At 39.9% G+C, this 26,965-nt stretch overlaps 1 protein-coding gene and 1 long non-coding RNA gene across 2 annotated transcripts; one reads left to right on the forward strand and one right to left on the reverse strand.

Annotated features, from left to right (window-relative positions):
• Positions 1 to 23,442: 23,442 nt before the first annotated feature.
• On the forward strand, positions 23,443 to 24,164 carry LOC127083013 (uncharacterized). Its single transcript, XR_007788281.1, has 2 exons — positions 23,443 to 23,572; positions 23,690 to 24,164. It is a non-coding gene; the product is annotated as an uncharacterized LOC127083013 (long non-coding RNA).
• A 699-nt stretch (positions 24,165 to 24,863) lies between these two features.
• LOC127081827 (transcription factor GAMYB) lies at positions 24,864 to 26,691 on the reverse strand. Its single transcript, XM_051022056.1, has 4 exons — positions 26,682 to 26,691; positions 26,327 to 26,469; positions 25,189 to 26,047; positions 24,864 to 25,064 (listed from the first exon to the last, which is right to left on the reverse strand). Exons 1-4 carry the CDS (start codon positions 26,689 to 26,691, stop codon positions 24,946 to 24,948), a joined length of 1,131 nt encoding a protein of 376 aa, XP_050878013.1. The 3' UTR covers positions 24,864 to 24,945.
• Positions 26,692 to 26,965: the final 274 nt, after the last annotated feature.

A 26,965-nucleotide genomic window follows, 5' to 3' on the forward strand; every position in this document is an offset into this window, starting at 1 on the left:
TTGCCCAAGGCCCAATTCGTGCAGAATTACACACCCTCCATGTGCACTTGTTGAAAATTAGCAAAGTGAGCAAATTGGTCCATTTGTGATAATCATGCTTAGCACTTCATTAACCAACATTAAACAGAAGTATTTAAACTCATTTTATGTCATTTTACAAACCCTAGAGAGAGTAGCAGCCATCAATACAAACAGAAAATTCTTTCTCTCAAAACACTCTCACTTTGTTCATTTCGAATTGCTGCTCAAAACTCAAGAGGACCACGAGCCACCTTCATTGTTTCATCATCTGACCATCATTTGGAGGCCATTCCAAGCACCATTCATCAACTATACAGCATCATCGTGTTCTGTTTTCCAAGAACTCTTCCATGGCAGGTGTTGTTTAAAGCTATCTTGAGCCTTTTTGGGTCGAAATCTTTTGGCCATTCATCAAAGCAAAGCTGAAGCTCCCACTGTTTCACCCCAATACATCCAAACAACACGATTCAACTCAGTTCTCCAAATTTGGTAAGAAATTCGAATTTGGCCATTTGCAAAATTATGTGATGCTTGTTGTAAATCTTTTGATGCTGTTTCTAATGGGCTTTAGATGGCTAAAAATGGTTAACTGTGCTAGGAGAAATCTGAGTTTAAAGTTTGTTGGTTGTTTTTGTTTTGCTTGATTCCATGATGATTAGCTCGAGTTCATGAATTTTAATGGTAGCATGTTGATATGCATTGTTTGCTGATTCTAATGATATGCTTTCTATTCATTTCTGTGACCAAAATTTTTTCGAGTTGATTGGAAGTGATGATGATGAACTGTTGCTAAAACCCTAAAACTGCGTTTTGCCCAGAATACTGTTACTGTACATAAACCCTAAGCCGTTCCCAGATTTGCTATTGCTGCATCGTGTTTTGGCTGTTGTGCATGCTACTGTTTTATCACCATAACCTGTCGCCAGTTGACACCTCACCCAGCTGCTACGCAGCGTTTCACTTAAAAACATCCAAATATTTACCATTTTGCCACCGTGCCTAATTTACTTAATTAATCATGTGTTAAATAATATTTGTTTTCATTATTCATTTCATTTTGACACAATCTTACAAAAATCATAACTCGTGCATTTCAAATCCAAAATTCATGAAAATTTTTGCATCATGTTCATATGAATGTCTACTTTTTTATCATGATTTTTGCTGATTTTTTGGATGGCTGGATTTTTAATGGCATTAGGGTTTTGCTCATGTAGGCATATTTTGTACATCTTGCCAATTTAATTGTGAAATGATGAGGATATATCCAATGACCCTGAATTTTTTTGTGCTTAATCTACACTCATCCATGCTTATTTTGATGCAAAGATCATGAATTTATCTTATGTGGTTTGAGAGTTGTGAATTTTTAAAGTAGGGTGTGACAACTTGTGTCACACCATGGATGTGCAACTTCCTGATTTTTGATGACATGCTTCCTGACCTCCAATTGATGTGAAATTTTGCATGAACCTTCTCTTATATGTCTAATTGACTTGTGATTTTTCTTGGAATTAATTATGCCATTTCCTTATTGTTTGAGATTTTTCTCCCCTGTCTAGTCAAATGTTGACTTTGTGTGATACATCTTGCCATTCCATTTGGGAAATTCTCATACTTTATTGGATGATCATGAAATTTTAAATGTGCATATTAGACATCTTAAGCTTTGCATTGGTGTTGATCCCATTCATTTCTCATCTGTTGTCATTGAGTTATGATTTTTTGAAGTTGATACATGTTTGTTTGACTTCTTTGAGCATGATTGAAATTGCTTTGACTTTCTGATTTTCATTGACTGCCTTCCACTTGTCCAAATGCAATGAAATTTGACATGCTTACCATGCTATGTGTTAGGAGTGATCATGATTTATTTGGTAATTTTTGGAAATGTTTGAGTTGACTTTTTATGCAAGACATTCTGTTGACTTCTATGAGCTTTCATTTACCATGTTTTGACTTCTTTTGCTTATGAATTGATGATGATGCATGATATGAACATGGAACCAATTGGAATTGTTTCTTGATTGATTAAACATGATTTTGAATGTTTGCCCTTTGCTGTTTTGACTTTTTCATTCTCTTTTGACCCTAGGCTTGTCCTAGTGGTCCTGTTACTCACTGTTGAGCTTATGTTTTCAGGTTGAACACTAGATGACCAATGAGATCATTTTCTTTTGATTAAGCTTGTTTGAATATCATTGTCTAACCTCTTGGTTTTGTAGGTGGCTTGACTCATATGATTTGAGTCTTGTGCTTTGCACAGTTGATTATCTGATTTGACTGTTAATTCCTATTTCCTTTGTTTTAACTTGTGAACTGTATACTGATCTGTTTGACCATTTCAGGTACCTTTAGTTGCTTAGTTCTTTGAACTTGCTTTGCTTTGCTTTAATTAGCAACTTGCTTGAGGTATAATTTCTTTTTCTTCATGTAGTCTGGAAGACCTGGCCTGTTACTTGGCCAGGCAACTGTCTGAAGTCCTCCTTAAGAGGCAATGCTTGTGTGTGTTTATATTTGTCCCAAGCAGGAAAAGTCCTTCAAGTAAAGGCAATTGGTGGATATAAGAGATAAGTAGTCTATCTCCCACTATTCAGTGAGTCTTCTCCTTGCTCCCATTACATGGTTGTAGCATTGAGATCCAAACCCAAGATCTATCGAGTCAATAATCTGTGGAAAGAGTTCCTACTTTCTGAACTCCCACACCTTCTGATATGCTCTCCCTGATCAGGGATAAGAGCAATGAGGCACACCCCTCATCTCCTTTCATCTGCTTCACCTTGGCTCTCAATGTCAAGGTTAAGAGCACACCTACCCAGTTCCAGAGGTTTGTTTGTTGAGGTTGATATGACCCCTCGACTAAAACCTAACCCTTGTTTGAGCCACTTGCTTGTGTATAGTGTGTGCTATCTGTGCTTGTATGTTTGTTTGACTTGCTTCCTGTGCAAGTTAGGTTTAGTTTAGACTAATCCTTGTTTGCTTTCGCCCTCGTTGCGATCCTTTCTCTCGCCCTCGTTGCGATCGAGACTTTTCCTTTCTCTCGCCCTCGTTGCGATCGAGACTTTTCCTTTCTCTCGCCCTCGTTGCGATCGAGACTTTTCCTTTCTCTCGCCCTCGTTGCAATCGAGACTTTCCCTTTCTCTTGCCCTAGTTGCAATCGAGACCTTTGTCCCTCCGTAGCCGAACTACGGCAACTCTGATTCTCACGTTCAGATGAGTTACGTAGGCACGAGATGCGATGTCTTGTCGAGTTTGACTAACAACTAACAACTAATCCTTGTCTGCTTTCGCCCTCGTTGCGATCCTTTCTCTCGCCCTCGTTGCGATCGAGACCTCCCCTTTCTCTTGCCCTAGTTGCAATCGAGACCCTTCTTGCTTCCTGTGCAAGTTAGAGTTAGGTGTGGCTTGCTTCCTGTGCAAGTCATGATTAGGATAGGCTTGCTTCCTGTGCAAGTTAGCTAGAAACCTTAACTTAGGGACGACTTTGCATGACAACATCTAGGCTCGAGTCGTAGTCTCCCTAGAGTTGTGTCTCCCTCTGTTATCTGGTTAGGCTAGTCCTTTGTCCCTGCGTAGGGGAACTACATCGCCCTGATCTTCACACCAGATGAAGTATGTAGGCAGGAGATTGAGCTGATCTCTCCGGGCGCCCTTTTTCTTTTTTGTGTGTGTTGTTTGACAGTTGCTAGGCTCGAGTGCCTGACTCCTTAGCAATTTGTTGTCTGTTTGTTTGAGTGTGTGCTTGACAGTTATAGGCTCGAGTCCCCGACTCCCTATCAACTTGTTGTGTTGTTGTGTGCTTGGAAGCCGATGTAAGTCCATCGAGTGGCATTTGGGTTCCAGTGTGTGTGTGTTTAGGTTCGGATGCTGACGTAAGCCCAGTGATTGGCAGTCGGGCTCCACGTTTGCCTGTGTCTTGTTTGTTTGTGTGCGTGTCAGCCGAGCTACGAATGCTCTGATTCTTCTCTCGTCCGAGAAGATACGTATGCATAGGATGCAATATCCTAGCGAGCATGTGTCGTCTCCCCAGTCCGAACTACTTCGACTCTGATGTCTATGCCTGATAGACTAAGTAGGCCCAGGATGCGATATCCTGCCGAGTCAGTTTCAGTCTGTTTTCTTGTGTCTCCTTCAGCCAGTGTGTGTGTGTGTGTTTGAGCAGTGTTTAGCAACCAATATTCCTTTCTAGTGTGCGTGGATCCCGTCGAGTACGACGGATGCGTAGGGGTGCTAATACCTTCCCTTCGCATAACCGACTCCCGAACCCATTCTCTTTGGTCGCGAGACCATGTTCTTTCCTAGGTTTACTCTGAGCGTTTCCTTTCCCTCTTTTGGGATAAATAACGCACGGTGGCGGCTCTGTTGTTTCTTGTTTTCCCGCCGGTTTTTCGCGTAATGCGACAAGTACCCCACAAAGGAAGAGCACCCTCAAAAGAACCTCGTCCGGCTTGTGGTACATCACGTTGCCAAACACATGTTGACCTAACATGAAGGAGGCAACATGAGACCACACTAATCCTAAGTGTATACTCGGGCCTGGGTTTTAGCCCCACTCAGAACACCCACCCCAAAACAGAGGAACCACCTGTACAGAGGACAACAACATGATAGTATGATGCATGCAAGTATCTATGCAAATATATACACAACATAATAATAAATGCAATAAATAGAACACAAGCAACCTAAACTATCCTAGAACGCTAGGAGAGACTCGCTTAGGGAAGATGGACCAGCAACAGGTCAACTTCTATCTCCCCAGCAGAGTCGCCAGCTGTCGCATCCGCGAAAAACAACCGGCGGGCTAAAACAAAACAACACAGAGCCGCCACCGTGCGTTATTTATCCCAAAAGAGGGAAAGGAAACGCTCGAAGTAAACCTGGGAAAAGCATGGTCTCGCGACCAAAGAGAATGGGATCGGGAGTCGGTTATGCGAAGGGAAGGTATTAGCACCCCTGCGCATCCGTCGTACTCGACGGGATCCACGCTCTAAAGATAGGAAAAGGTTGCTAAAACAAACATCACACACACACACACCACAGGTGGGAGAAGAGGGGAAAGGGCTCGCTAGGATATCGCATCCTATGCCTACGTATCTCGTCTGGAACGAGAATCAGAGCTACCGTAGTTCGGCTCACGCACGCCGAAAGAAAACACACGCACAGACGCTGAGACATCAAAACAAATACACAAGCAGGCAAACATGGAACCCGAACGCCAATTGCTGGACTTACATCAGCTTCCGAACCAAACAACCCCACACTGGAAACCAGATGCCACTTGATGGACTTATACCGGACTCCAAGCACACAACAATAGGATACAGAATGCCAATGGCTGGGCTTACATCCGTCTCCTAACTCACACACAAGAAGAAACAAGCAACAAGTTACTAAGGAGTCGGGAACTCGAGCCTAGCAACTGTCAAGCAAACACCAAGAAGGGTGAACACACAGACTAACAGGGAGTCGGGAACTCGAGCCTGATAGCTGTCCAGCATAACACACTCAAAAAAAGAAAAGGGTGCCCGGAGAGATCTCGTACGACCTCCTGCCTACGTACCTCATCTGGTATGAGGATCAGGGCAACGTAGTTCCCCTTAACAGGGGAGAAAGACTAGCCTAACCAGATACAAAGGGAGACACAACTAGGGAGACTATGACTCGAGCCTAGATGTTATCATGCATATCATCCCTAAGTTAAGGTTGGCTATCTATCTTGCTCAGGCAGCAAGTTAATCCTAAACAGGCAAAGCAAAACATGCAAGCATAATCAAAGCAAAGCAAACATTCACATTTAGCACACACTATATCCAGACAAAGTGGGCTCACACAAAGGGTTAGACTGCCAAAGCAAGTCAACTGTATCAGGTGATGTTAGCTCTTAACCCTGACATTGAGAGTCAGGGTGAAGCAGATGAAATAGGAAGTGAGGGGTGTGCCTCACAGCTCTTATCCCTGGCCAGGGAGAGCTTCAGACAAAGAAGTGTGGATTCAGAAAGTGGAAACCCTTCTACACTTATGACACTGACTCAACTGTACAACTGTACAAGGATCTTGGGTTAGGATCCACAATGCGTCAACACCAATTGTGTGAGCAAAGGGATGACTCAACAAGAATAGCAGGAGATGGATTGCACATCTCTTGTATCTGCCAATTGCCTTAATCAAGGTTTTTTCCTGCTTGGGGACAAAAATAAACAATCACAAGCATTGCCTCTTAAGGAGGACTTCAGACAGGTGTCTGGCCAAGTAACAGGCCAGGTCTTCCAGACTACATGGAGAAAAGAAATTCTACCTCAATTGGTTAAGCAATCAAGCAATAGCACAAGCAAGTTCAAAAATGAACTAGAGCAACTAAGGTACCTGAAATCAATCTAACATAATCAGTATACCAGACAAATAAAAGTCAAATAGAAAATTACAAGTCCACAGCACAAACAGATAACAAGCATCAATGCACATAGGTGCAAGCCACAAGGCCTAAGTACAAATCTCAATGCCTACAAAACAAACTCAAGGTTAGTCATAAACAAACAATAAACCAACTCCCATTGAGTGCACATCATCAATCATAAGCAATTGTGCTCTTTGACCTGAAACAAAGCTCAAATGTGAGAACACAAACCACTAGTACAAGACTAGGGTCAAAATGAGAGCAAAAAGTCAAAACAGAACATGAAACTTATCAAAAATCAAGATCAATCTAATAAGAATCAAATCCAAGTGGTTTCACATTCATATCATCAACCATTATCATTTCATGAGGCAAAGAGTACAAAGCATGCAATTTAGAACCTCAAAGGACCAAACAGAAAGATTCAATCTAAATCAACTCACAAACATTTCAATAAATCCCCAAAAAAACATGTATAACCAGAACACATCAAATAATCATCATACCAAAATTCAGGCCATTTGGATAAAAGAAAGTAAGTCAAGTAAATTCAAAAAGTCAAGACAAGTTCAAACAAACTCATACAAGGCACCAAAACATGCATCCACTTTAATCAACCATAAAACAGAATTGGCATAAGATAAATGAACCAAATCAAAGCCATGACAAACTTCAAGATGTCTATAATACACATGCCAAATTTCAAGTCCATCCAATTAACAACAAGAATTTCACAAATCACATAAAATCATGTCTCACAAAAGGTTCACAATTGGTCAAACAGGGGAGAAATTCTCAAACAAACAGGAAATGCATCCAGAAAATCCACAAAAATTTACATGTGAACCTAACATCCAGAAGTATCAACATGCAAAATTTCAGCTCATTTCAAGTTCACATGGCATGGTAACAAAATCAGGAAGTTAGACATGAAATGGTGTGACACAAATTGTCACACCTAGATTCAAATGCTCATATCTCACAATCCAGGAATGATAAAATAGCAAACTCAAAGCCAAAAAATCCCTAAAGGTCTCTAGTTTATACATGCCAAATTTCAAGAATTTCCAATTAAGCATCATCATTTCATGATCAAAATACCAAGCAATGTGCAAGCAAACACATGTTCATACAAACCCTAGGCCATTCCAAAAATCACACGTGCACAATTTCCACAAAAATCACCAAAAACTGCTAGAGATTACAAGGATCATGGTGGAAAAAATTTCAATCAATTTGGATCAATGGTTCATGAGTTATGAATTTTCTAATGTTGAGAAAAAATAAAAAACATGTTGAATGGCATATGAGCATGGAAGCATATCATGAAAAATAAATGCCAAGCCAAAAGTGGATTTGCTCCAACACGGAATCGAAGCAGGTAAGTATTCAAATCCTGCGCGCGCTTGGTTCTAGTGGCATTACGCGTGGACCAATCACACGCTCAATAACACTTACAGCCATGCACAGTAGCGTAAACACGGATCAAAGAGCCAATTCTGGAAATTTTCAAATGTTCTTCACGTGTTCTTCATGGATTCATCACTCAAGAACAAATTGTCACCAAATTCAACAAACCTTATATCAATGGAAAGATCTCACAACTTACATCAACAATATCACATTCATTAAGCCTAATTCATCCTAATTTAAGAGAATCGAATCAAAACATATTTGAGCACAAAACTTCAAATCAACATAACTTGTTCGTTTCTCAACCAAATTCAACGATTCCAATTGCAGATTATTCTACTATGCAAGATCTATCCAAAACACATATCAATCGCAAGAATCATCAAAGTCGAAAACTCACCTTAATTGAAGCACAGTGATGAATTCGCGCGTTTCTGGCCTTGTAACGTGAAAACAGATGTGCTTTGATGCTTGTAGGAGTGGATGAAACAAAGCTTTGATGTTGATTGTACACGATTTAGCTCAAATATTGAATTGCCATTGTTGAAGCTTGCTTTAACAGTCCACGAATTCAGCTTGAAAAGGATGAAATCTTGCTTCCAACAGCTTCAATAATGCACATGGATCATGAATTGATGAAGATCTTGGCACGGTTTATGAAGAAATATGAAGAAAAATTGAGAGAAGAAGTGAAGAGTTTTTGTGATTTTCAGATCTAGATCTGAGATGAATGAATGTTAATCTGATTTTCTGTTATGATTAACCATTTATATGATGCACTAATCCATTTTGTTAATCAAGTTTAGCCAAATGTGAGTGATTAGTGAAAATGCACTTTTATGCTAAATGGTAATTAGCCAATCCACCCTTACTTATGCAAATCCAATGTAACAGTGCCAATTTCTGGTTTGAGCAACTTTCAAATGGTATTTGTGAGCTATTGCAAGTGGAATCATGTGAAAACAAGGCTTATTTCTCAAAATGCACTTTTCCCCCCCAAATTCAAAATTGGTTCACTTGAAAAATGGACTTTTTATGTGATGAGTTTTCATGAAATGCAATGCTTGCTTTGGATAGAGGAAATCAAAAGAATTTTGCTCAAAGAAACCTCACTCCATTTGGCCTTGTGAATCAAAAGTTATGCCACTTTGAAATTCAACTTTTTTGAACAATGATCAATCCATAACTTGCCAACCACAAATGAGAAATTCATGTTCTTGGACTTTTTGGAAAGGTGAGAGCAAGATCTACAACTTTCATGTTGGACAAAATTTCATTTGAAGCATTCTTGGACATGTAATTTTGAGGTGAAAAACTTTCCATTTTTGGCAATTTTCAATTACAAGTCACTTTCTATTTTTGGAAAGTTTTCATCTGACTTTATTTTCTTCATTTTTGATCTTTGAAATGTCAAATGAAACTTGTTTAGACATGAATGAAGTGTCTCTAACCCTCTCCCACCTCCAAATCCATCAATTCATGCACAGTTGACCACAGTTGACTTTTTCTGACTGATAGATGAATTGGCTATGAACTGATCAACTTGAGCTTCAAACTCCTGATGAAATAGCTCAATGATGAAACCCTAGCTTCCATAAGCTCAATATGATCACATGATGATCCCCATATCCATTGAAAACCTCATCTCCTTGCAAAACCCTGATTGGCCCAATGCAGCTGATTAGGGTTGACCAGAGGTCAAAACCCTAATCTCAAGGCATCTGATCAAGCACAAGGCATCTCTTGGTGATGACAAGACCATGATGATGATGATGTACCATTTCAACCAAGATGAAGCTCAACCCCCTTGAGTAATCAAGAAACCCTAATTTGTATCACACACCCTCAGATGGTTAGTGATCCATTCAAGGAAACCCTCAGCTTGCACCTCTTAACCTCTTTATCTTCTGATCAAGACCTAGGAGGATGACTTGCTTGATGTAGCCACATGATGTGCAAAGATGCAATGACTAATGACCTAAAAAATGCAATGCAATATGCTAAGCTAGTCCCAAGAGAGGGGGGCAAATTTTGAGGTGTTACACATAGTAACAATCAGCAACCACATCCGCAATATCAGCAACAACAGCACCGACCGCAGCAGCAGGCCTACCAGCCTCGAAACAATAATCAAACCAGCACGAGTTACGAGAGGAAAAGGGTCACCTTCGATCCTATTCCTATAACGTACGCAGAGTTATATCCCTCTTTGATAGAAAGGAAGTTGATTACTCCGAGAGACCCACCGGCTATACCTGCTAACCCCTAGTGATGGTATAAGCCTGAGTTACATTGTGTTTACCATTCTGGTGCTCCCGGCCATGATGTGGAGAATTGTTACCCTTTGAAGACCAAGGTTTAAGACCTTGTGAGGTGTGGTATTCTATGTTTTGAGGACGTAGGTCCTAATGTGAAGAAGAACCCATTGCCCGAACATGAGAAATCTGTCAACATGGTCCAGGGTTGCCCTGGAAAATACAAGGTCAAATATGTCAGTCATATTCAACAGTCTCTGGTCCAGATGCATCGTTTGTTGTGTGACTACAGTTATTATGAGCATAACCATGATAGATGCCGAGTCTGCTCTGTTAACCGATTGGGTTGTTGCCAGGTGCGCAAGGATGTTCAGGAAATGCTGGACGAAGGAGTCATTGAGATCCTTCAAAACAGGAATGTTGATGAAAATGAGCCTGAGGTCAATGTGATCTCCCCAGTGTTCCGGATACCCAAGCCTGTTATCATCAAGTACAATGGTAGCAAGCAGAAGGCTTCTCCCGCTCTGGTCATTAAGTCTGTTGGTCATGTGCCTTACTCCTCTGAAAAGGCAGTTCCCTATCGCTACAACGTCGTAGCAGTAGAGAATGGGAAAGAGGTGTCCTTGCCCTCTTCTTCTGTTGTGAATATTGCCGATGTTAGCGGTTTGACCCGTAGTGGCCGTGTATTTTCAGCACCGCCGAAGCCTCAAATTAATGCTGATTTTGTTGAACGCCCGATTGGGAACGCTGTGAATTCTCCGAATCTGGCACTTGTTGTTAAGCCCTCCTCCGTACTGAAAACTCCTACTTCTGTTGGCCCGAGTGGAAATGTGAAAGAAGACTGTGATGAGATGCTGAGACTCATCAAAAGGAGCGAGTACAATGTTGTAGACCAACTTCTACAAACGCCATCCAAAATATTTGTGTTATCCTTACTCTTAAATTCAGAACCACACCGAGAGGCTCTGCAGAAGGTGTTGGATGTGGCATATGTAGATCACGATGTCACTTTGGAGCAATTCGATAGCATTGTTGCAAACATTACTGCTTGCAATAACCCGAGCTTTTGTGACTCTGATCTCCCTGAGGAGGGAAGAGACCACAACTTGGCTTTACACATATTTATGAATTGCAAAGATGACGCCATGTCCAATGTGCTGGTGGACACCGGGTCATCATTGAACGTATTTCCAAAGTCCACTCTCTCAAAGCTATCATATCAAGGGCCTCCCATGAGGCATAGTGGAGTAGTTGTGAAGGCTTTCGATGGGTCTCGCAAAACTATGATTGGGGAAGTTGATCTCCCAATCAAGATCGGACCAAGTGATTTTCAGATTACCTTCCAGGTTATGGACATTCACCCATCGTATAGTTGTCTCTTAGGCAGACCATGGATTCACGAGGCAGGCGCCGTGACGTCCACCCTACACCAGAAATTGAAATTCGTGAAAAACAAGAAACTGGTGGTGGTAGGGGGAGAAAGGGCTCTCCTGGTTAGCCATTTGTCTTCCTTCTCTTATATAGATGCTGAGGTTGAAGTTGGAACTCCTTTCCAAGCGTTATCTATTGCTGAGCCTATTGAGAAGAGAACTCCTTCATTTTCTTCCTATAAAGATGCAAAGCTGGCCATTGAACGTGGTGCAACCACTGGTTTAGGAAAAATGATTGAGTTAGAAGACAACGAGTCCCGGGCTGGCATAGGTTTTTCTTCTGGTACTTTCAACAAGCAAGGGTTATTCAAGAGTGGAGGTTTCATCCACACTGGTCAGGATGAGGAGGCTGCTGCCGTTTTAGAAGAAGATACAAAGGATTCTGGAAATTTCATCATCCCTGGAGGGGTCTGCAACAATTGGGTCGCTGTGGATATTCCAATAGTTGTCCATAAGTTAACGTAATAATCACTTTGTTTAAAAACCCTTCTCCCATGCCAAAAGGAGGAGTGATAACATTGTTGGCAACATGAATACAATGATATTTTCATTCAATAAATTCATGTTAAATGTTTGTTTTTCCCATTTATTTTCCCTTTTTGTTTTTGCATGAAATTGGTGATCACATAAAACCCTAAAAAAATAAAATAAAATCAACCTTCTCATCTGCACAATGATTTGCCTTGTTTGATTTCTAAAAGCTTTTCATATCCAAAAATCATTATGCAGGTTGATTTCTAAACCCATTGAATATAATGACCCAACACCATCTCCCAATTTTGAATCCCCTGTATTTGAGGCAGAGAAAGATGATGTTGAAGAGATTCCTGATGAGATCACCCGGCTACTTGAGCATGAAGAGAAGATTATTCATCCGTATCTTGAGAATCTAGAAACAATCAACTTGGGGTCTGAAGATTATGTGCGAGAGGTAAAGATTGGGGCACTTCTGGAAGAATCTGTTAAGAAGGGGTTGATTAAGTTGCTACGATAATATGTTGACGTATTTGCCTGGTCATATGAAGACATGCCTGGTCTAGATACTGATATTGTGCAACATTTCCTACCTTTAAAGCCTAAGTGTGTGCCTGTGAAGCAGAAACTCAGAAGAACTCATCCTGATATGGCAGTGAAGATCAAAGAGGAAGTTCAGAAGCAAATTGATACGGGGTTCCTGGTGACTTCTATATATCCTCAATGGGTGGCCAATATTGTGCTCGTGCCTAAGAAAGATGGAAAAGTCTGGATGTGTGTGGACTATAGAGACTTGAATAAAGCTAGTCCGAAAGATGATTTCCCTCTACCACATATTGATATGTTGGTAGATAATACATCTAAATTCAAAGTCTTCTCGTTTATGGATGGATTTTTCGGATATAATCAGATTAAAATGGCACCCGAGGATAGGGAGAAGACAAAATTCATCACACCTTGGGGAACATTCTGTTATCGAGTGATGCCCTTCGGTTTGAAGAACGCCGGAGCCACGTATCAACGAGCCATGACTACCTTGTTCCATGACATGATGCATAAGGAGATTGAGGTATACGTTGATGATATGATTGCTAAGTCAAGATCGGAGGTTGAACATGTAGAGCACCTGTTGAAGCTGTTTCAGCGTTTGAGGAAGTATAAGCTTCGCCTGAATCCCAACAAGTGTACATTTGGAGTCCGTTCTGGCAAGTTATTGAGCTTTATTGTCAGTGAGAAAGGTATTGAGGTTGATCCTGCAAAGGTCAAAGCAATACGAGAGATGCCTACGCCCAAAACTGAAAAGCAAGTCCGAGGTTTTCTTGGCCGCTTGAATTACATTTCCAGATTCATATCCCACATGACTGCCACATGTGCGCCAATATTCAAGCTCCTCCGGAAAGATCAGTCTCATGATTGGACCGAGGATTGCCAGAAAGCTTTTGATAGTATTAAAGAGTATCTGTCTGAGCCTCTGATTCTGTCTCCGCCCGTGGAAGGGAGACCATTAATCATGTATCTGACTGTTCTTGAAGATTATATGGGTTACGTCCTTGGCCAGCAAGATGAATCATGGAAGAAAGAGTATGATATCTACTACTTGAGTAAGAAGTTCGCATATTGTGAGTCTCGATATTCAACGCTTGAGAAGACATGTTGTGCTTTGGCTTGGGCCGCTAAGCGCTTACGTCAGTATATGTTGAATCACACCACTTGGCAGATGTTGTTGTCTGAGTATGATATTGAGTATCGAGCTCAGAAAGCTATTAAAGGTAGTATTTTGGCTGACCACTTGGCACATCAACCAATTGAGGACTATCAGTCAGTTCAGTATGACTTCCCAGATGAGGAGATTTTGTATTTAAAAATGAAAGATTGTGATGAACCCACACTTGATGAAGGGCCAGAGCCTGGTTCCAGATGGAGTATGGTATTTGATGGCGCTATAAATCAATATGGAAATGGTATTGGGGCGGTAATCATTATGCCTCAGGGCACACATATTCCTTTTACAGCAAGGCTAACTTTCAAGTGCACGAATAATATGGCTGAGTATGAGGCCTGTATTATGGGATTGGAGGAATGCATTGATCTTAGAATCAAGCATCTTGATGTATATGGTGATTCGGCCCTCGTTGTTAATCAGATTAAGGGTGAGTGGGAAACGAATCAGCCTGGCCTCATTCCATACAGAGATTATGCGAGGAGGATTTCAACGTTCTTTACTGAGGTTGACTTCCATCATATTTCTCGAGATGAGAATCGGATGGAAGATGCCCTTGCTACACTTGCTTCAATGATTGTGGTTAAATTGTCGAATAAAGTCCCCAATATCACCGCGATGCGCTTGGACAGACCAGCTCATGTATTTGCAGTAGAAGAAGTAAAAGATGATAAGCCGTGGTATTATGATATCAAGTGTTTCCTTCAGAACCAGGTTTACCCGCCTGGGGCATCTGTGAAAGATAAGAAGACTTTGAGGAGATTGTCAGGCAGTTTCTACCTCAATGGCGAACTACTTTATAAGAGAAATTTTGACATGGTTCTGCTCAGATGCGTGGATAGACACGAAGTAGACCTATTAATGACTGAGGTCCATGAGGGTTCATTTGGTACTCATTCCAATGGACATGCCATGGCTAGAAAGATGTTGAGAGCAGGCTACTATTGGCTGACAATGGAGTCTGACTACTGCAAGTATGTGAAGAAATGTCATAAGTGTCAGATTTACGCGGATAAGATTCATATTCCCCCGACACTTTTGAATGTGATTTCATCACCATGGCCCTTCTCCATGTGGGGAATTGACATGATTGGCATGATTGAGCCGAAAGCGTCCAACGGGCACCGATTTATTCTCGTAGCAATTGACTACTTCACTAAGTGGGTTGAAGCAGCGTCATATGCAAATGTGACCAGGCAGGTGGTCGTGAAGTTTATCAAGAATCAACTCATATGCCGTTATGGTGTGCCGGATAAGATCATTACTGATAATGGATCTAATCTGAATAACAAGATGATGAAAGAGTTGTGTAATGAGTTCAAGATTGCGCATCATAATTCTTCTCCTTACAGACCCAAGATGAATGGGGCTGTTGAAGCTGCTAAAAAGAATATCAAGAAGATTATCCAAAAGATGGTTGTCACGTACAAAGATTGGCATGAGATGCTGCCATTTGCTTTACATGGATATCGTACATCTGTCCGCACTTCAATAGGGGCAACCCCTTTCTCTCTTGTTTATGGCATGGAGGCTGTACTCCCAGTAGAGGTGGAGATCCCATCAATGAGAGTCTTGATGGAGGCCAAGTTGACTGATGCTGAATGGGTTCAGAGTCGTTATGACCAGCTAAACTTGATTGAAGAGAAGAGATTGACTGCCATGTGCCACGGTCAGTTATATCAGCAGAGAATGAAGAAAGCTTTTGATAAGAAGGTCAAGCCTCGTGTGTTCCGAGAAGGTGACCTTGTGCTCAAGAAAGTCTTGTCTTTCGCGCCCGATTCCAGGGGCAAGTGGACTCCAAACTATGAAGGTTCATATGTTGTTAAGAGAGCCTTTTCAGGCGATGCTTTGATACTTACAACTATGGATGGGGAGGATTTCACTCGTCCTGTGAATTCAGATGCAGTCAAGAAATATTTCGCCTAAAAAAAGTAAAAACTGAATAGCTCGCTAAGTTGAAAACCCGAAAGGGCGGCTTAGGCAAAAATGAGCGTCTCGGTGGATTGAAAACCCGAAAGGGCGATCCAGGCAAAAGTTAGAGACACAAAAAAATATAATAATGATATATGTATCTCGCTAGATTGAGTACCTCATCCTGGGGCAATCTAGGCAAAAATTAGGGATTTGGCAAGTAACTGCATCCTGACAAGACTTTGTTCTACAACTGTCGTCCGTCAGAGATCCTTGCTCATTATCAGCCAAAGCTTCAAATACATCGGATTCAGAATTGGTGGAGAAATGGTCATTATGTTCAATGTAGCCCTTTTCCAATATATATCACCAATTTCAAATTTGTAAAGATCTATGGAGTCTTGCCATTCGCAGACTACCATTCTATCAAATAAATTTGAGCCTTTTATCCAATTATTGGCACTCTTATCTATTTCTATTCAACAAATGTTTTGCATGTTTTGATTAAGAAAATATCATTGTTTTAAACGATCAAATTTTTTATAATTTGTTTTTAAACAAAGTGAACATTCACAATGACGAAAGGATACTTAGGAGATCCTCAGTGCTCTCCCAAGGGTGGTACGATCCCCAACAGGGTAAGATTTTTGTCCATATTCCTGGCATTGACTGTATCTCCTCCCTCCGGAACCCCTTGTGGTTTATCCTACCAAGTGGATTGCTTGTTGAGAGTCACCTCTCTTCCCTTCAGCAGAGTAGCAATCTTTCTTCCTTAGCAGCTTGGATCTATTTGGGCAAGAGCGGTATTTGGTGGTTGATCCCGATAAATCCTTTATCTCCTCGGATATATTACCTAGTAGAGTTGTTGGTATGGTGGACCTTGTCTGTGATAACTCTCGTCCCTAGCTGGAATGATTGATGATTCATCCCCTGCAGAGTTCTTTGCTTCCTGGTATCTCTGATCCCCAACAGATTGGATACTCTCCGGTGAACTTGGCTTTCTCTCTTGAGATGTAGTACCAGGTGGTTGATTCCTGGACCTGGTTGTGTTAGATATGTCTGTCTGTCAGCATACATCATACATAAACCACGCATATTCATGCGTAATTGTAACATTCAGATATTCATGTTGCATTCTTTGCCATATATCGTTGTTTGCTGTCTCCTGCTATTTGGTGATATACTTCCCCGAGCAGATGTGTGTGTCTGATCTCTCCATATAGAGTAAGCTCCATAAGCAGAAAGCGTCTATCCTTTCTTCCATATTCCCCACCGGGTTATATCCTCGTGGATGTTGATTGTTTTTGTTCCTTCCCAACACATATATTGGGATGGTTTTCCCCATTGAGTTATATCCTCACCGGGACAAGTCTTGATTTGGTGTGCCTATCTAGTTTGATCCTAGATCGGTCTCTTGAGACTCTTTTCCTGTTTCCACGTGGTAAATGAATAATTGCTCAATAATTAGTAATTATTATCCCCGGCGGAGTCTGTGTTTCTCTACCCTCATACCGGTAGTTGTAAACCCTATTTCTTCCCTTTTTGCAGAGTAAATATTTTTGCTCATCTTTAATTGGTGACAGTTATCTTCATCCAATATTCGGTGATGATATCCCCTCATCTGCTTGGATAATTTCCCTGATTACGCAATTTATCTCCAGCAGGTCATCTCTCGTCTACCTTGTTGTTGTTGGTAACGATTGTTTCTCCCCTGAATTGGTCATAATTATATACCTAGTTTCAGTATCCCGATGCCTTTTCTTTTCGGTCGATTTATCCTTTATTAACCCAGTAACCGGTTGTGGATAATCGTCCATGCGAGTATATTATCTACGTTCTGACGGTAATAGATAGTATATCTCATGCACTCTCGGGTCTGAAGCCTTTTGTTCTTCCCCAGTTGAGTAAGATTCGTATCCCCTTTGTGGAGTCAAATATTCATCCTGTAATCGAGTTTGCTTTTAGCCCTCTTTTGGATGATGAGTGTTTTGGGAATATTCTTCAATTCACGCCTTGGTTGGTGACCTATTATATGCCCAGTAACCGGTATCCCTGGTGTTCCTTCCTCTCTGCTCCCTATTATGATTTTTTATCCCCTGTGGAGTCAGAATCCCTGAGTTGAAGTATACCTTTTAGGTTTTCCTCAGACATTTTGAAGTTTTGATATCTCTCACCCTTATACCGGTCTTGGATATTCATATCTTCCTGAGCATGTTATATCTCTCACCCTCATACCTGGCGTTCAGATCACATGTCTCCTTGAGCTTATTACCCAGTAACCGGTAATACCTCGTCCCGCTGCTTCCCCAGGAGTGTCCTTGTGGACATCCCCAGCGAAGTCCCTTAGTGGATTGTTTTCATCCGGATTTTATCCGAAGTATCCGCTGTGGATAGTTTTTTGCTGTATTGGCATATTCCCCAATACATGCATCTTCGAGTCAGCTCGAGTCTTTCCATTGGATCTTTTCCCTTTGGAATTCTGTTCCCCACGCTTTGAGTCGTGACCTGCTCACGCATTTTTATCCCTTTTCTATCCCCAGGAGAGTCCCCAGGGTCTTGGTCCCATGGAGTGAATTGCTCATATGGATTATCAGTGGCTTCTGATTTCTTTGCTTTTGTGGACACATATCTCCACAGAGTGCTACCATTTTTCATACCTACATTTGCATCATGAGGTCTCTTAGGGACCAAAATTCGTCTCTTTGTTATTATTTAAGCCCATTTTACCCCGTCGAGATGAAGATTTTAACCTTCACTTCTCCGGCTAGAATGACCTTAAATAGGGGCATCTGTAAGACCCCAATTTTGACCCTAAGATCCCTCATGGCATCATAACATTGCATTTGCATTACCTTAAGGATCTTTAGCATCTTAGTTCCCTTTGCCTTTGGGTGGGACTCCTTGTGATTGGTTTGAGATCACCAAGCATGCTTGAATTATACATCATTGTTTCTCTTACTTTTGTTTACTAACCAAAAGCACAAAAATGTGTCACTAACATCTTTTGTTTGAAGCTTGAGTATCATCCAAGACACTTTGTGGGTTCTATTTAGATGATCAGTCAACACAAGGGAATGGCTTGAGATACTTCCAACAGGTTCAAATGGGGTCTATTCGTTAGTCAAAACGTTAATCTTGAAGGAGCAAAAGTTTGTTCATGAGCTGTCATGCTCGCTAGGCGAAGCCCACGTGTTTAAAAAAAAAAGCAAAAAAAAAACGAAAAAAGAAAAAAAAAGAACGAATAAAATAAAATAAAATAAAATAAAATAAAATAAATAAATAAAATATAACAGAAAATTTTTGGACTTGGGCCTCTCTCATTTGAGCCCACAGGTCCACAAAAATCAGGTTATAAATTCAGAGTTTCAGTGAAACAAAAGGAATTCTATTCCTATGACCCTGGCAGGAAAAAGATAGTGAGAGAAGAGCTAAAAGAGTTCAGAGCAACCTCCAGAGACTGAAGGGAACTCATCGCCAAAGAACCAATTCCCTCTCATATAAACCCTCAGATTGCTTTGCAAACCCAACCGGGCAATTCAATTTCATTCGATCTCTCCAGTCAGGTTTGCCCTTATCCCCATTACTCTACGCTTTTAATTTGAATGCTCTGAATGTATGAGGTATTATGGGTGAATTTGATACCCTTTTGATGCATGTGTTTGACAAGAGGTTTAGGCCTCCTACCCTTGGTTGGCCTTGTGAGCTTTTTGTGAATTTTAATGGCATGATTCATGTGGTTACATTTTGATTTGGGGGCAACTCTGGATTACCCTATCTTGTTTCTCTAACCTGTTTGTTGAGTTTTTTTTTGTGAGGGCTCACATGACTCTTGCAGAGATGGCTTGCCTGGTGTTCCACTTTATTTGTGGGAGACCACCTGGAGGTTTATTCTGATTACCTGTACTGACTCACTTTCTTTGATGGTGTTTAGCTTGGGAATCTCTGGGTTTCTTATTTATCTAATTGTTGTTACTTCGGATCTTTATCCGTACGGTAGATCTCTCGATCCCTTTATTTTCTCCGCATTTTACCGCTTTCTTAGGTTTCGTATAGCCTCTCGTGGCATGTCAATTAAGGTTGCGCGGTTCCTTCATCTAGGACTGCCTTTTTGCGTGAGCATCCCCAAACACCCTAAACTCATTGATTTTTCTTCTTCTAAGAACACGTTATCTCCTTCTACTACAGGCGAGTAAGTCTCTAAAGGTCGAGCATCCGGTAGATTGCGTAGTAACGTCGTTCACCCCAAAACACAACCCTTACCCCATAGGTGGTCGAACTACGTTTTGCTCTGATTTTCATCCCAGATGAGATACGTAGGCATAAGACGCGATGTCTTAGCGAGCACACTCCTTTTTAACCCATATTCAGATGAGATACGTATGCAGTGGATGCGACATCCGTGCGAGTCATTTTCTTTTGACCCTTCTTTTAGTAAGTAGTACATTAGATAAACATACACGCTTTTCTCATCCCTTCAATCATGTTTGCACAAATAAATTTTCAAAAAAAAACAACAACCTTTGCAACAAATGTGAAAAGGGCTCCCTAGGAGAACCTAGGATGTTTTGGGTGCCTAACACCTTCCCATTGCATAACCAACCCCCTTACCCAGATCTCTAACATTTTTACTAGTTTTTTATTCGATAAAACTTTTAGGTTTTTTTCGCTTTCTAACCATTCCTTTGGATAAATAGAAGTGCGGTGGCGACTCGACTTGTATGATTTACCTTGGGTTTAGTCAATATCTCTAATGGTAACGAATACCCCGCTACAGTTCCATAACTGAGTTGCTTCGATTCAACCTCAAAGCAACTCAATCTCAAAGCCTACATTGGTAAGACTTCAGCCAAACAAAACTCAAGCAAAAAGGTGGATAAATGAGAGAGAATCGAAGAACTAAAGTTTGAGAAATTCCACCTTCGGGTTGCAGTGATGAGGCTCGGTCTCGATTGAAATCCACTTGGTATTGCTTCCTCTTGCTTGCAGGAGATGTTTGAGATGAAAAAGGATGTGAACCCTTGAAGTTCTAGCTCACAAACAAAATTTGAACTAGTACTTGATTTCAAAGAAATATTTAAGGTGTTCTTTCAATGGTGGCTATGGGAGTTCTTAGTAAAGCTTGGGCAAGGATCCTCCTTAATTCTGAGCAAATGCACATGTATTTATAGCCTTGTGAGTTCATTTTCACACCATTTGAAAATTTGGCCAAATTTAGCAAGTTGTGTGCGTGGGTGCATGGGCATGTTCTTAGGTCCAAATAATCATGTAATCCACTCCAAATTCATGCACAAAAGATGCTAAGACCATAACATGGAAGCATGCAAAGTAGTTTGACATTTGAGTTGAAAAGTTTCCAAATTGGGCCATGCAAAGGAACCATGCGTAAGTCCCTCAAATTTAATCCAAATGCAATGATATTGGACTCTTTAGAAAACTACCATCACGGGGAATAACTTTTTTGTTGGAACTGTTTCTATTTGAAGCTGGGAGCATGATGAATTTTGGCCTTGAAATTGGAAGAATCAAACATACTTGAAAATTTTCTAAGGTAAAAGTCAAATGACCCCTTTTTCCACCTTGAATAACTTTTGCCATGAGCTTCAAATGACTTTGGTTCCTTCTTTAAAGTTGCATCTATTTCAATCGTCTTCAATTTAGTCATAAATTTTACACCCGTTGGAGCTTTCATGATGGAGTTATGGATTTTAGAAGTTGAGGAAAATTGCTTGTTCAATGGTAGGGACCAAAATGGACCTGTAACGTTTCCTCTTAGTACATGCCCTTGCAAGTGAAATTTGACCTTTATCAAAGAAGAAAAGTTGTACAAGACATCTTTAAATTGGTCATGAAACTTGGATAATCTTCATATCATAAAAATTGAGCGAGTTATGGTTCTTGGAAGTTGACCTTCAATCTAGGGCATAAACAAAATAACCTATAATCTTTCACCATACAAAATGACTTTACAAGCAAAATTAGTTTTTGATGCCAAAATGAAAGTTATTTAAAATGTCATAAAGAGTAAAGTTTGTATTGAAATAATTTTCATATGACAAAAATTATAGGAGATAAGGTCTAGGAAACCCTAGATTTGACCAATTGACTTTTCTAGTCAACCTCCTTGAACCAACTTTCAAACTTGAAGTTCCTTTGCTCTTAGAGGCTCATGGAGAATCATATATTCTTATGATGATGTAATATCTTGATATCTTTGACCAAATGTTGAATAAAATTGATGACGAAGGCACACAAGATACCCAGATGAATTAGGGCTTCCTTGACAAACAAACTCCAAACTCTTGATGAATTCTTGATCAAAGTGACAAATAAATAACATGGGGATCCATATATGATGCTTAGAACCAATATGAACCTTTACTTGCTTGATCCCTTACATTTAGGGTCTCAAATCCTAGATGTGAGCTTGACGAGGCATAAGTGGATACACACACTATCTATAAAAGAAACAAAACTACTATAGGCATATATTTTTTTTATTTTGGGTTAGTAAACATAGAAAAATAAAGCATGATACAATCACAAGTGTTTGGTGATCCCTCCCATTCAAACCCAATGAATGATATGTGAGGAGGATACCAAGGTGTGATCCCAAGGGCAATGCAATATCATGAGATGGCATGAGGGATTTTAGGGTCAAAATTGGGAATTTTTTTTCGCCCCACTTATGAATCTTTGAGAGTTTTTTTTCACGCCTGCAACCTCTTTCATCTTCATCAATCTCCTTTCATTAGCTATTATTTATGACGTATGTGCGTCACCTTTTCTGGTGGAGCCTACAACATGTGTGCTAACGAGTTCATCTACATCGAGATAACACCTAAAAATCTTTCTTTTCTTCTATACTTTCTTGCTTTATTAGGGTTTACGGAGAAGAAATTTAGGGATATTAGGAGGATAAAATATCTACTAATGGTGAAAGGCTTGGTGATAATATTTACTATGAGATGATGTTAGGGGTTCTAGTATTTCGTGTCTTTCCCTTAGCGAATGCCTCACCATAAATGGCTTTCTATGAGGATGCAAAGCTTTAAATTTATATGACCTCGTGCTTTTACTTATCGTCATTTCTTTTATGTGTTTCCAATCTCTTTTAAAATGGATAACTCAAAACCCAGAGTCTAGAAGGCGACAAGAAACAACTTGATCATGTAGGTAGATTAAGAGACGTTGGATTTCGTCTCTGCCTTCATTGATGAGGGAGGTCTATATCACGCCTTTACTTTAGTGGGTCCCTCCTCAAACAGAGGGATATCTTCCCCAAAAGGATTAAGAGGATATGCAACAAGTATGATGGATGTGTCGTTCCTCTTCATGAATGCATGTTTTCCTTTATAGGTTTTCGCCTTCCTTACAATGATTTTTAGGTAGGCCTTCTAAATCTTTTAGTAATGTCTTATTCGCAACTACATTCGATGAGTTGGACCTATGTCAAATTCTTCCAGTGTTGATGTGAATACAAAAAAGTTATGCCGACCTTAACACTCTTTTTCCATCTATTTAAAGCCCAACAGAGATGCGCCGACTCGACGCAGGGTCAATGTCTGATCTCACAAACACAAAATACTAAGATCTTTGAGGTTTACTCTGATAGTGCAAAAAAGTTCAACAAGCGATATTACCTGATTACCCCTCTTGCCTAGGTGGATCATGCTAACATATGCAATGGAAAATTTAAGTCGCCTTATCGATGTTCAGACAAAATTTCCAAATTCTGGCACCAGATTCATTTATTGGCCGATGTCAGGTCTTACATCTAAATATTGGACGACTTATCCCAGAAATATACTTATATGGAGGGGAAATTGATAGTCTTCTTTCAATATTTGACAGCTGCCTTATGGGGCGGTGCCAAAGAAACAAAAGAAGCAATTTACATAGACGTGCTTGCTAGTAGAAGCTACTACAAAAGAGGATAATCAAGTTATTTTTGGTGAGTAACGTAAAAGACTTCATGTTTTCTTTAACGTTGCTTAGATGACCATTATTGCCCTATTTTAATTAATCATTGGTTTGCGATAAGATGAAATGTTACAATATGATGCTCCAGATGAAGAGGATGCACATGGTTGCCCCTTGCATGCGTTCGTTACTTTCGTTCCGGCTACCGGAGGAATTTTGGTTATCGGGTCTCTTGCTGGTCTAGCTACACATAACCTTTCTATCTCGGCATAGGTGGAAGTCTAGAATTCTCCTTACTGAATTGTGGTTGGAGATTCACAGGAATCGTAGTTTTTTTTATATATTTGGGTGCCTTTATACAAGGTAACTTTGCTTCAGAGTATATATCTTACTTCATTTAAAACATATATGTTATTTAAAAAGTATTTAATCTTTCTTTTAAGATACAATTTCTTTTTATGTTTTCCGAAACAATTCTCTTAGAACATGTTAAGTTGATTAGCAATCTTTGTGAGAATATTTGTAAAGTTGACAATTGGTCTATACTATTTTTATAGTGGTTATTGGTGACTTGTGGAAACAACATAATGTTCAAATGGAAGACTGCCTAGTGCTTTTATGAATTTTTATGATAATGCATACTACTTATGCATTGACAAACCTGAGAGATGCTGTTTTTTCTGCGTGCTTGAGACTTTACCCCTTTTCTTCAAACAACAGAAGAAATTAAAAGGAATTTTGGAGGAAATATTTTCTCACTTGTATCATTCAACCACTAGAGAGTGGTGATACTTAATAATATGGCTTCTGAACTCACACTATCCGGCAAGGACATTGTGTCATTAGTCGAGTCGAATCTTTGAATCTGTGGTTGAGTTGCATGATTTCGCTCATTTAGTCCATCCATATAAGAAAATTCTACATGTATTATAAAACAGATCGAACCTCTGTACTAAAACAGAACCATATGATTCGGACTCAAAAAATTCAATAAAATCATCACTCAAAGTATCATAATTTCAGAATATCATGCTTCAAATTCAAATCAGTTGACCAGTACATAGGGTACCTAATCAAACACATAACAAAATCCATAAACTAATTTTGAACACACATGTACACAAAATAAAAACACAATGTGGCTAACCATTAAAAAAATAAATACCATATAAAGAGACAACCAGCAACATATCATATAAAGGACCCACCATGTTCATAACATTCAACAAATTGAAATCCCAGAGACTTTGCCAAATAAAAAAAGAAAAACTCTTGTCATAAGATGATGAAATTTAATACACAAGTTACATTAACACGCAAGTTACATAAGATGAAAAACGAAATTTTTTGATCAAGCAAATACACGAGTTACAACAATACATTGATCATCATTTATACTCAATGTCAGCCAGAGTCAAGCACGACATTTGGTAGCGCCAAACCTTTCTGATTCAAATTATCTTCTTTGTCAAAAGAAGAATAAGCCGGAAGCTGATCATTAAACGCACCACCGTAAATATCATCTGAAAAAACAAGAATGGGAAAACCAGATCAGTGAAATGGAATCCCTTAAATAAAATGTCATGATAGTTCTTAATCATAATTACAACTGAAATGGCAATGGTATTGAAAAAATATGATGCTAACCCAGAGCGGTTTCAATTTCTGAGTGGAACCATCTTGAGATGTTTATTTGGCGAGTACTTAAAGCAGGGCATTGATCATAATCTAGTCCGTTCCATTGTTTACTAATGTCTGCCTCATTGGGAGCCATGCTCTCAGTATATGCTTGCAATGAGTCAATACTCGTGCCTTTCAAATTTTGATCTGAATTGTAGTATACTATTGGATCAATTAAATGACTCCAATCCGGAGAATCTGGAACTGGAACTGGAACTGGAACGAACAGACAAGACTCAATCGGAGGAGCCTGAACCGGCGTGTCAACAGACTCAAATGAGGGAAGTGGCGACACATACATGCCGCTCCAGGTACACTGTTGAGTCTGTGAACTTTGGAATGAAGGGAGCTCAAAACTCATGGACCCATATATGGGCTCAGAAGAAGAGATATTTGACGCGGCATGAAAACCAGGTATAGGATTATCATATCCATGAAGAAGGTTGGTGTCAAGAATCGGATCAAATGGAGTAGACAACATAGGATATTGGCAATACTGATCAAATACTTCCGGGACAGAAGCACTACTGCTACTGATCAAATATCTGTGCCTTATCCATGCATCTTGTGAATCAAAAAACGGTGGCAACATATCTGGGCAGAATTTGTAATCTTTAAGGTCCAAGTCAGTTATATCCATGTTGAAGTTTTCTGTTTCATCACTCTGGCCGGATTCATTTGCCAATGTGTCGGCACTTTCTTGACTTCCATTAAACGAATATTTGGATGTTATCTCGTTAGGATAGATTGATAAGCCTGCTCGTTGCCGTTTCTTAGATCTTGTATACCAAAAGTTCTTTATCTCATTATCCGTACGTCCAGGCAACTGAAAAGAAAAGAGAGACAAATAAGCAACGCAAATATACCAGAAAGAACATGTAATACTGTTCAGGAACAATAACTTGATGATCAAAAGTAAGATTTATCCGAATCATGATTTGAAGATGCATTCATATTGAGAAAACGGTATTATATTCCCCACAAGAAATTCCTTCTGTTTTTTCATTTCTTTTCAATATCATAAATGCAGGATAACAGATGCAAAAAACTATATGAACAAGATTCATCTACACATTAATATACAGAAACAAAGTTAAGTTATTACCAATGCAGCCATATGAGCCCACTTGCTTCCCTTCAGAAAGTGGTACTCAAAGATTAAGCGTTCTTCTTCAGCAGTAAACGAATCCTTTTTCAGTCCTGGCCTCAAGTGATTAAACCATGACGACAGCTTTTCTGTTGAATAAACTTTAATGTTTTAGTTAATGGGTTTTTATTGATAAATTAGTGGAGAGATTAAGAGTCTGCTGTAGTTGGAAGGTCAAGAGATAGTGGTCAATTAATAGTATTTACTGATTATTATGTTTTCCTAGAATAGTTGAAGTTTCTGAGTCTGTATAAAGACCAAGGACGTACTCTAATGAAAAACAGAAGTTACAATAGATTTGTCTCCTTCTCACAAAATGGCATCAGAGCTAATGGCAAACATGATGAATCAAATGCCGTTGCCACGGCTAACGAAGTTAAATTACGAAAACTGGAGTATCCAAATGAAAGCTCTTCTCGGATCTCTAGACGCGTGGGAGGTAACCAAAGATGGGTTTGAAGAACCAACAGATATTGTGGGATATACGTCTGCTCAAAATAAGGCGTTGAAAGAGACGCGATCGAAGGATAAAACGGCACTATACATGTTGTTTAGGACTCTTGATGAATCAGGCTTCGAAAAGATTGTCGGTTCGAC

The sequence above is a fragment of the Lathyrus oleraceus genome, chromosome 5 (genome assembly GCF_024323335.1).
Source record: "Lathyrus oleraceus cultivar Zhongwan6 chromosome 5, CAAS_Psat_ZW6_1.0, whole genome shotgun sequence".
Lineage (NCBI taxonomy): Eukaryota > Viridiplantae > Streptophyta > Magnoliopsida > Fabales > Fabaceae > Lathyrus > Lathyrus oleraceus.

Coding starts and splice junctions, on each gene's coding strand:
- LOC127081827 (XM_051022056.1), bottom strand. Junction 26,048..26,326: donor GGGCTCATATGGCTGCATTG/GTAATAACTTAA, acceptor TTTTCTTTTCAG/TTGCCTGGACGTACGGATAA. Junction 25,065..25,188: donor AGAAATTGAAACCGCTCTGG/GTTAGCATCATA, acceptor TTGTTTTTTCAG/ATGATATTTACGGTGGTGCG.